This window comes from Brachyhypopomus gauderio, unplaced genomic scaffold (genome assembly GCF_052324685.1).
Source record: "Brachyhypopomus gauderio isolate BG-103 unplaced genomic scaffold, BGAUD_0.2 sc80, whole genome shotgun sequence".
Lineage (NCBI taxonomy): Eukaryota > Metazoa > Chordata > Actinopteri > Gymnotiformes > Hypopomidae > Brachyhypopomus > Brachyhypopomus gauderio.
This window is the reverse complement of record NW_027506901.1, coordinates 927,424-938,976: the sequence shown is the minus strand read 5'-3', so window position 1 is coordinate 938,976 and position 11,553 is coordinate 927,424. Positions and strand designations below refer to the sequence as shown.

Sequence of the window (11,553 nt, the reverse complement as noted above, 5' to 3'; positions counted from 1 at the left end):
GGTAGGGTTAGGGTTAGTGTTGGGTTAGGGTTAGTACTGACGATGGTAGGGTTAGGGTTAGTGTTGGGTAAGGTTAGGTTACTGTTTGGTTAGGTTAGGGTTAGTGTTGGGTTAGGTTAGGTTAGGGTTGGGTTAGGGTTAGTATTGATGATGGTAGGTGATGTTTTGCTATGTTTACCTGGTACGGTTGGCATGGTGTTCAGGAGCACTAGGTTGCCAGGGTTACAGCAGCATAGCAGTGCAGTCGTGACAGGAATACCCCAGTGTGTCAAACCCCCCACACACACAGACAAACCTGTCGCCTTGACAACATGATTTTTATCATCAAATCCTCTCCTATTACTATCTTATCATGAAAGACAAGAGAGACGATAAATGCACACGTGATCCACCTTCATCACACACACTGATACACTTTGTCTTGCTGATTTCTTGTGAGATGTTTCAGGCAACAGTGAGATGAGAAACAGACGCTTGTGTGAGATGAGAGCTGGTTCTGCAGTGAGAGCTGTGTTTGCAGTGCCAACACAGATGACCTTGTCATGTCAGTGAGTGAAGAAACTGCAGAGAAGGCAGATCATCTGGACCAGGAAACAGGCTGTCACTGCAAACCCGACTATGGTCAGACTGCAGCGTAGAGAGGTTGGGCACTAAAATCAGACAGCTGTGTAGAGAGATCTGATATGCTTACTAATTACTGTGTGAGGAGATGGGGTATCTGAATGATGTCACTGGTTGGAGATGGCAGGGTGTGTGTGTGTGTAATTGGTAAAATGATTAGACATACATAAAATGAGCAGTATTTAATGCTGATAGCAACAGTGTACTTATTACCAATTCGATATGTCACAAAAGCATTCATTATTTATAATCCTCTAGCACTAACACTGTTTTATCAATGGTATGAAATAATGTCAGGGAAAAAATGTTTACCTACAGTGATCACTCCAGTGGTCTCACTTCCTTTTGGTACTGCGAGGGTTAATTAACCCTCATCCTTTTGGTCCACTGACCTCTACAGCCTTGTGTGTTCATCTTGGACATGTTCATTATGTTGAAGGTGTTCTGTATGGAGCTGTATACACTACATTAGCCAGAACTGTGGAGATGAACAGGGAAACAAGGACAGAAGCAACAAAATCATAAACATTTCAGAAAGACACAACTCAGTGACTAATCAGAGATGTAATGAAATCTTCATAGTAAAACATTACTTTTCATCCACTATATTAATAACAGCATCACTGACAAGAAAGCAGTCCTCTCATTCCGCATTAACAGTCATAGCAAAAAATATGACACCACAGTTAGTAACTTTTAACCCTAACAGCTTTCTGTAAGGAATTTACATTGATAACACAATGTAGTATTTGTGTTAGTTCACACAGGAATGTTCAAGAGTTAGAGTGTACACATAATGTTAGTGTTAGTTCACACAAGGGTGTGATACAGTTAGAGTGTACACATAATGTTAGTGTTAGTTCACACAGGGGTGTGATACAGTTAGAGTGTACACATAATGTTAGTGTTAGTTCACACAGGGGTGTTATACAGTTAGAGTGTACACATAATGTTAGTGTTAGTGCACACAAGGGTGTGATACAATTAGACATAATGTTTGTGCTGGTTCACACAGGGTTGTGACATAGAATGTACACATAATGTCAGTTCACAGGGGTGTAATACAGTTAGAATGTACACAGTAGTGTCAAGGGAGAAGACTTGCAGATTTAAGTCGTTGTAGAGTTTGTATCAAAGGCAACACATGCTGTTCTCTTCAGTACAAATGCCTACATTTGTAATTCTTATGAGACAGTGCAGAGCTCAAATGGACCTCAGAGAAACTCTGTAAATAGTCGTGTTCTACTTCGGTGGAAGGGGGAGGAGCTAGAGCAGGAAATGGGGACAGTAGCTAGGGCTCTGAAAAGTAACCTTGGCAACAACCAGGTCTGCTGTTCTGTTTCACCAATTTTTAAGTTGTATTTTATGAAGTAATTAAAAAAATGACATTCTAAACAAATTAAACAGACCAGTATGGCAAAGAGATACCGTTTGGTACACTTTACAGTACAGTATACTTGTTTACACGTTTTTTACACTGTAGTCAAGATCATTACACTCAACCACAAATTAGCTTCTGCCTTATGACAGTGACTTATGATATATGTGGTTGGTCATAGATTGTATGCAAACAGAATAAGTGATATCATTCAGTATGCTATTACTATTAATATACTATAATATCCCTCAGCATACTATCACTATTATTATAACTTCCCTCAGTAGGCCAGAGATGTTTCAGAAGGACACAGATATTTCTGTAGGACAGAGATGTTTCAGTAAGACAGAGGTGTTTCAGTAAGGACAAATGTTTGAGTAAGAGAGATGTTTCAGTAAGACAGAAATGTTTCAGTAGGACAGAGATGTCTCAGTAGGACAGAGATGTTTCAGTAAGACAGAGGTGTTTCAGTAAGACAAAGATGTCTCAGTAGGACAGAGATGTGTCAGTAAGACAGAGGTGTCTCAGTAGCATAGAGATGTCTTGGTAGGACAGAGATGCTTTAGTGAATGAGAAATTTCTCAGTAAGGCAGATATGTTTCTGCTGGACAACAATGTCTCAGTAGGACATGGATGTTTCAGTAAGACAGAGATGTTTCTGCAGGAAAGAGATGGCTCAGTAAGACAGATATGTTTCAGTAAGACAGAGGTGTCTCATTAGGACAGATATGTCTCAGTAGGACAGAGAGGTTTCAGTAAGACAGAGATGTCTCAGTAGGACAGATGTTTTTATTCCATTTCTGAGGTTTCTGCGTTTTATTTTCCATTCCTCTTCAACAAACAAAACGTACAGATTTCAAATAAAAGATCAAGAATAACTGTAACATTCAAAGCATTTGATTCAGACAGTTTAAAAAATAAAAAGCAAACAAATCCCTCCACAAAAAACTCATCAAGCACTTGTGTATCTGTAATCAACAGACTTCATATACAATGACACACGCACACACACACATACACACACACACACACACACACACACACACACACACACACACACACACACACACACAGGGAATACACTAGGGGAATGCTGGAATCTCTCACATATTTCTCCCTCAGAAAAGAAGGTTACAAAACACACATTAATAAAAAGTACAACTAATTTTTTACACTCAAATAATAATTACAGTAACACATATAATAAACAAACAGTTAAACAAAAACATACATGAGATCAACAGGAAGTCAGCACTGCCATATGTCCAGAGTTTACATGTTAAAAACATGTTGCTTTGTTTCAGTTTTGCATCCAGGTTTGGGTAATGTGTCATGTTACTGTGCATATGCACATTTGTGTGTGTGTGTGTGTGTGTGTGTGTGTGTGTGTGTGTGTGTGTGTGTGTGTGTGTGTGTGTGCGCGCGTGTTAGGATGCATATGTGTTTGTTTTTCCCTATGAGTAGAGATGTGTGAGGGGGTGCACTTGTGTATTCTTGTGTGTGAAGTGATTGTGTGTGTGTATGTGTTTGTGCGGGTGTATGTATTTGTATGTGTTGGGATGGGTACCTAATGCTCATTAAAGTGCGTTCCAAAACAGCAAAGGAGAGGAAATGTTGTCAGAAGTTAAAACACAGGCGCTAATGTGGCATTTGGGCATTTCATACACTGACACATGAGTTGAAACAACCTGTACCTACAGACACATAACACTGAAAAAACATTCGGTTATCATTTTATGTAAAAATGCAAATACATTCAGAAATTACATCTGGGGTTAGGAGAACCAAGCTACAACAACGTCTCAAAGTGATTATTATGACATTGAATGTAACAAAATAGTATAACATAATGTAATGCAATGTAACATAATGTAACATAATGTAACATAATGCAATGTTACATAACAGACCTCAGCATACAGGGGCCCTCTCCTTCTGAATAATAGCCTCTATACCAGTCCCAACACTGTAAAAAAGGCAGTTTTGTTTTCAAACAAAAACTGTCTAAAATTCAGCATATTTAAAAATGTTTAATTACCTCATTGAATATTAATCACATTGGGGAATTCCTCCATCTGTTGCTACTTCTAAACATTTTTTAAACATTTAAAAAACTTTCTCCATTTTTTACAGTGCAGTTCCAGTTCCCATAGCTACCATACATTTCTATAGCTGTAAACTTTCTACCAATATCTGTCATTAAATATAAACAAAAAAGGTTCAGACAGGAAAAAAAGGATCTGTTTAAGCAAAAGATTTAATCATGCAAACCTGCACCTCAGAATGACTCCAGACACGCAACTAACTAAACATCAGCATTTTTTGTTCATTTTGTTTCCTGACCCCCAATAATTCACTTGGATTTCATGCAATAGAGACGTGCAAAAGAACACCTAACTCCACAAAACACACGTTCATAAATGGAACATGTTATGGATGCTTAATAACGTGTTTACGACATGATTATAACATGTTTACGCCTACTCCATGCCGACCTACAGAACAAATATAAAGGAAGTGCTGCGTGGAAGCCACAAGTCCAACGACTTTAATCCCGCGAATATAAACACGGTTACGCTTTAAACCCGCGGGTATGAAAACACGGTTATGCATAAAAGAACCATTAGGGTTATTCTCTGTGTAACTATGGAGTTAAAACAACACTGACATTTAACCCTTTATATCTTTATTTACTCTTTTGATTATCTTCTCATTCAAACTTAAGAAGTATTGATTGGCACTTGATCAATGTGTCTAAATAAGATGTCAGATATCTATATAATAAGATGTCAGATATCTCTATGCTTTGCTTGCATGTCTACATGTTGGAAAGCTGCATGGGTCTAATCTGGAATGGGTCTAATCTGGCACAGGTCGACTGAGTTTATGGTGTCTGGGTTATTAGGGTCTTACACCTCGTTTGTGCTCCTGCAAAAAAATGAGCAGAACTCTAATGAACAGATCAGACATCTTTTCAACTCAAATATTTCTTGTATATTTCACTTATCAAATAGCAGCATCTTTTTTATTTTTAACTTACAGTATTACAAAAAAGTACATGTAAACCTATTCATTCAAAACTGTATTAAATCCAAAGGTTCATACAACAGACATAACAAAACACAAAAACTGAACAACATGCTACAATATTGCTTCCAATATTTCTTTACATTTTTCTTTATGTAGATCTAAAATCATCTGTGACGTTGTCATGGACACCAGCACTCCAATAAGAGCATTTCTAATGCACAAACAAAGCTAATCTTAGTCTGGCTGGATTGGCACTGTCATCATACACACAAGTGTAACGGAGTTCACACACTGAAACCCACAGCGCAAGACAACTGCATTTGACTACAAACTACAGAACGACACTAGAACTCCACGAAGACCATGGGACAGGACGGAATCCACAGTTTCATTTAAAAACAAAAAGGGTGCAAAGAACGGCCTCAGCTCGCTCTCCCGCTGGGAGGGTTAGGGTTAGGGTCACAAACTGCCCGGTTAGGGTCACAAACCGCCCGGTTAGGGTTAGGGTCACAAACCGCCGGGACGTCATCATTTCAGCTTGAGGTGCATATCGACTTGGGTTGTCTCCCTTCCCATGATTCTTTGCACTGGACTTTGCCCGCTCTGACGCATGTCCAGGGTCTCTCTCAAAGCACCAGTTCCCTGTTGTGAGGTGATGGCACACCAAAAATGATCCTTCATACCCCCAGTCTGTGTCCAGTTTGAGGTCTCATAATGGTTAAACTGGGCAAACTGATCTTAGACCAGCTGTAAAAGCTGAACATCTACCAGGAGATGGTTTTAGGTAGAGGTACAGAACTGCTTCCAGGTCAGAGTTCACAGAGAGAACATAAGCTTGTGGAGCAGTAGCACAGTCTGATGGCATGCTTAGGTCAGGATTAGGGTCAGGGTCAGAGCATGGTGCTTGCAGTGTAGATCTCCAACTGTCATCCAGAGAGGGCAGAGGGCAGAGCCAGTAATGTCTTCAAACCTTTGAAGCCCCAGAATGATCAACACACACACACACACACACACACACGCACGCACACGCACACGCACACGCACACGCACACTCACACACATACTCAGCCAATCAGCTGCCACGTCCAACCAGAGAGGAGAAGAGAGCAAAGGGCAAGAAAGAAGAGGAATGGAGCCCACAAAAAAGTAGCAGAACAACATAAAAGAGAGAGAGAGAGAAAGAGAGAGTGAGAGAGAGAGTGAGAGGAGTATCTAAGAGGTGTCTGCTGAGTGTAAGAGACTCTTCTTCACTTCAGCTAATGAAGCAGAAGTCTCTAATTTTGCAAATTAATTTCATAATTGTTTTCCTATTTTTTCCTAAATGCAGGGACCAAACAATACAGCAGCAAAGTAGGAGACAAGGTGCTGTTGGGCTTGTGCTTCTGAAACTGCAAACACACTTTCTTCTTGTACCTTAAAATGACTTTTTTTATCAAGAAAAAGATTATATGAAGTAATTAAAAAGAAATTGTGTCATAAAATGGAAAGGTGAAAGGTGCTATACAAATAAAGATTATTATTTAATGATGAAAATATTTATTTATGAAAATATTTATTAAGCACAATTAAGCAAATGTTTCATCCTCACTCTCTCCTTCCCTTTCTCTTCCTTTTACTCTTTCTCTGTCTCTCTCTATATATATATATATCTCCCTATCTCTGTCTCTCTCTCTCTTTCACTCTCTCTCTCTTTCTCTCTCTCCCCTTCTTCCTTCTGTTCCTGTACCAGGTTCTGAGGAAGAGGAGACACATGATGAAGGTAGATGTCTGGCTCTTCAACAGAATTCAACGACTGTAACGACAGTAACAACTAAATACCAACTGAGTGACACTGCATGGCAGAAAAGGCCCTAACCAGCACAATGAGCTCATATACCAGCAGAACCAGCACAATGAGCTCATACTACAGACACACCAGCAGAACCAGTTCAGACCAGAGTCTTGCTCCAGGGCTTAGAGCAGCTGCATCGCTGGTCATCCCCTCCAGTGAGGTGCTCTGATCTGTCCTACTGTGTGTTAACAGATGGTGTCATTTTTACAATACATTCCAGAGTGGATCACTGGCATTGGGCCCATTGATTCACAGTGTGGGTTAAAGGAGAGATCGGCCTGTACAACAGGCCCGTGCGTTTTGGCATTCTGCAGCTCACAATTCCCCAGATGGATTAAAAAACACAGTTAGCAGCAGAAACAGTGATGCAACCCAAACCCTGACAGTGATGATGTGTACATAATGACTACAAAGCAAAATTTTTAAACGAAGTACTAAATGCGCTGTTTAATACACCTCCATGCTGCTTTCCAGAGAACAGATCCTGAAACACAAACGTGTTGCACAGAAAGGCTGGAGTCCATGTTCAACACTACAAAATGTACCACATCTCCAGTTTCAGAGTGAGGAACGGCCTCTCGGGACCCTGCCTCTCGGGACCCGGCCTCTCGGGACCCGGCCTCTCGGGACCACCTGCATTAGCTCCAGACTAGACAGCTTGCACTAGCATCTGAGTGGAAAACTGTGGTATTGTTGCTGCTATGAGGCCTGTGTGTGACTCACCACGCCTGCACAGACATGAAGGGCTGTTTCTGTGTCCCACGTGGAAGCCAGAGAGAAGCTCTGAACTGAACACTGAATACAAACTGGAAATCTCCCAATTTCCCCATTCTGTCCAAACATGAGGTATATCAGCTTGAGAACTGTTCATACAAAAAAGAACAAAAGAAACTAGAAAAAAATCCACAGTTTAAAATCTCCATTAACACCCACAGTACTGGTTTGTCATACAGTGTAACACAGTAGGAGTTGTGTAACACTGTAGGTGTGGGGAAACACAATAGGTGTTAATTCAACACTGCCAATGTTACTGTGCCTGGCTATTGACCGAACTCTCCAATCAGTAGAAGAGGAGGAGTTAATCGGTGTGACTGCATCCAATCAGCTCTCAGTTTTCAACAGCAGGATTTAAAGGTCTTGGATCAACCAAATGAGTTAGTGCTGTGTTAGTGGAACTAGAGCAGATGAGAGAGTGAGTCTAACGTCAGGTGTGTTAGTGGAACTAGAGCAGATGAGAGAGTGAGTCTAACATCAGGTGTGTTAGTGGAACTAGAGCAGATGAGAGAGTGAGTCTAACGTCAGGTGTGTTAGTGGAACTAGAGCAGATGAGAGAGTGAGTAACATCAGGTGTGTTAGTGGAACTAGAGCAGATGAGAGAGTGAGTCTAACGTCAGGTGTGTTAGTGGAACTAGAGCAGATGAGAGAGTGAGTCTAACATCAGGTGTGTTAGTGGAACTAGAGCAGATGAGAGAGTGAGTCTAACGTCAGGTGTGTTAGTGGAACTAGAGCAGATGAGAGAGTGAGTCTAACATCAGGTGTGTTAGTGGAACTAGAGCAGATGAGAGAGTGAGTCTAACATCAGGTGTGTTAGTGGAACTAGAGCAGATGAGAGAGTGAGTCTAACATCAGGTGTGTTAGTGGAACTAGAGCAGATGAGAGAGTGAGTCTAACATCAGGTGTGTTAGTGAAACTAGAGCAGATGAGAGAGTGAGTCTAACGTGAGATGTGTTGGCTGTAGTTGTAGTCAAACCACAACAGCTCTTCATTAATAATGAGGGTGAGGTCATCTCATCTCCTCAGTGCCCAAATTATGATGTACAATCATTAGTGATTTTCTCATAGCACCAAAGAAATATCTACTGACTAAACTGCACTTGCAGGGTGTGAAAGTCTATATGAGTGTGTGTGTGTGTGTGTGTGTGTGTGTGTGTGTGTGTGTGTGTGTGTGTGTGTGTGTGTATGTCTGTGGTGTGTGTCTTCCTGTTTGTGAGTGGAGGTTGTATGGGAGTGGAGGTTGTATGGGGTGTGTGTGTGTGTGTGTGTGTGTGTGTGTGTGTGTGTGTGTGTGTGTGTGTGTGTGTGTGTGTGTGTGTGTATCTGTGATCTTTAACCATTATATTGGTTATAATGGTTATATTGGTTGTAATGGTTATATTACATCAGTGCTAAGCTTGATCATCGTGTTTATAAAAAAAGTCTTTATACATTCATATCAACCTGCAATCAGGTTTAAGCCTAACCTAACCCTGTAATCACAAGGTTAAGCCTAACCTAACCTTGTAATCACAGGTTTAAGCCTAACCTAACCCTGCAATCACAGGTTTAAGCCTAACCTAACCCTGTAATCAGGTTTAAGCCTAACCTAACCCTGCAATCACAGGTTTAAGTAAAATCTAAAAGCATCAAGGTGATGCCAAATAGAACCAACTGTGATGGTGATAGATCAGAGCTGACCAATTAATGGAAAAAGCTATGGCTGTCTGACCAGGTCTGACCAGCTCTGATCAGCTCTGATCAGCTCTGATCAGGTCTGATCAGGTGTCAGATTCATGCCAGCAAGAACAGAAGTAAAAAAAAGGCTTCTGCTTGTATAGTAAACTCACTGTGCATCTCAGACAGGGTTATATTTGTAATGAACTGATCACTGATATTGATCACTGATATTGATCACTGATGTTGATCACTGATGTTGATCACTGATATTGATCTATCCCAAAGAGGAGTAACTGTGAACCCATATCATAGTCTCCCAGTTTGGTGTCCCAGTCAAAAAGCTGAACTAGTTTTGTATAAGATCTGCTAATGATGAAAAGACAAAATGGAGTCTATCAAGCCTCTGGGAGAGAGAGGTGAGTTCTGGCACTCTTACTAGTCAAAGAGCCCCAGGGTTTAGTACTCAGACCCTCACAATATACACAACCAAAACAAAAAAAAGGGCAGAATATGAGTGACAGATTCATCTCCCTCTTCCCACATCATCAGAGCATCTTTCTCTCCTCACAAATTCACATTTCCTTTTCCTCTCTTCTGAAATGAGAATTTGTATATAGACACTACATGTTTCCCTCCTATTCGTTTGTTTGTTTGTCCATTTTCTCACTCATTCCTCTGTCCCCACTGCGTCCCTGCTCCCTGGGTGTCTCTAGCCCACTTTCTGCGGGTTGGCGGCACGGACTCCTTGCTCGTATGTGATCCTCTGGCTGATGAGATACTGTGCGGCTTGCGTAGCTGCAGGAGACCCTGTGATGGTGACTTTGCGGTTGCGTGTGCCTGGTATGAATTCGCCCTTTTTGGAGATCTGGATGCGTGCGCCAGTGAGCTCCTGGTATTCCACCAGCGTCTTCCCGCCTTTCCCAAGGATGGCGCCCACCAGGTTCTCCGGCACGGCGATCTCCACCACCTCCTTCCCACTCTCGCCAAGCTTCTCGGTCCCCAGAAGCGAGGATGCTACCAATGGGGATGAGGGGTTCAGGTAGCCGTTGGAGGCTCCAGTGGCAGCAGCCAGAGAGCCCAGAGAGAAGCCCCCCAGGCTGGGTGTGGCGGGGTGGCCCGCCCCTCCAGATGCCTCACTAGCATAGGACGCTAGCAGATTGGCAGCGGCTGCGGCAGCAGGGTTAGCGCTAGCGGCGACGGCAGCTAGCACACCGGACGCGGCGGCCGGATTTAAGCCGAGGCCGAGCGTGTTGGTGTTGTAGCCGTAGCTGGCCAGCGTGTTCAGAGCCGACGTGATGGCCAACAGGTCATTCCCGGAGAAGCTGGACATGGCCGCGGGGAAGCCAGCCATCCCGGCGAGTCCCGCCTGGCCCAGCAGGCCGGTGGCCGTCGCGGCAGCCGCGTTGGGGAGGCCGTCGGCGGTGTTGGCGTACGGGGACCCGGTGGGGTTGGAGTTGGCCACAGGTCCCGTCACGTTGGAGTAGCTGATGTTGAGGCAGCTGCTGCTCTGAGGATCCTCCTGGATCTTCTGGACGATGATCTCCACGGCCTTGCGGTTCTGCTCAGGCTCTCCGCTCACGGTCACCACTCGCTCCTGCAGGTTGATGCCCTCGGGCTTCTGAGAGAGCTGCACCCAGGCACCTGACTGCTCCATCACAGACTTCACAGTCGCTCCACCCTTACCAATAATCAATCCTGCAGTGCTGTTAGGCACAATCAGCTTGGCCTAGAAAGAGAGAGAAAGGTGGAGAAAAGGAGGAAGGAGGGAGAGATGGAGAGAGATGGAGAGAGAGATGTCCTTGTGTTGCCATGATCTCATGACAAATGTAAAGTGAGATTATATTGTCTCCTGTGAACATTTCAAACACTTCTCATGTAGTCCACAGATTATTACACCAGAAACATGAATGACACAGACCCCTATGTGTTTATACGTGAGAGTGTTTGGGTGTGTTTGGGTGTGTTTGTGTGTGTGTGTGTGTGAGAGAGAGAGAGAGAGAGAGAGAGAGAGAGAGAGAGAGAGAGAGAGAGAGAGAGAGAGAGAGAGAGAGAGAGAGAGAGAGAGAGAGAGAGAGAGAGAGAGCATGAGATCATGTGTGTGAGGGGGTTGTTTAATGTGGTCAGTGTTGACGATATTGTAGTCTAGGGCTGTAGAATGCTGACTGGTTAATACATGTGGGTCATTCCATGTCAAATCAACCAAAGTTTGTATTGGTCCCCCACCTCAGAATCCCTTCAAACTTTCCCCATTTGTAGGCAG

General features: G+C 42.9%; 1 protein-coding gene across 3 annotated transcripts in view; it reads right to left on the bottom strand.

Annotated features, from left to right (window-relative positions):
* Nucleotides 1–3,358: 3,358 nt before the first annotated feature.
* The window catches only part of nova1 (NOVA alternative splicing regulator 1), a 34,012-nt gene continuing 25,817 nt past the window's right edge, over nt 3,359–11,553 (bottom strand). For all 3 annotated transcript variants that reach the window (XM_076991022.1, XM_076991020.1, XM_076991021.1), the window contains one exon: nt 3,359–11,019. In XM_076991022.1, coding sequence (XP_076847137.1) covers nt 10,003–11,019 — 1,017 coding nt within the window. In that variant the 3' untranslated portion in view covers nt 3,359–10,002. The remainder of the gene's footprint in view (nt 11,020–11,553) is intronic.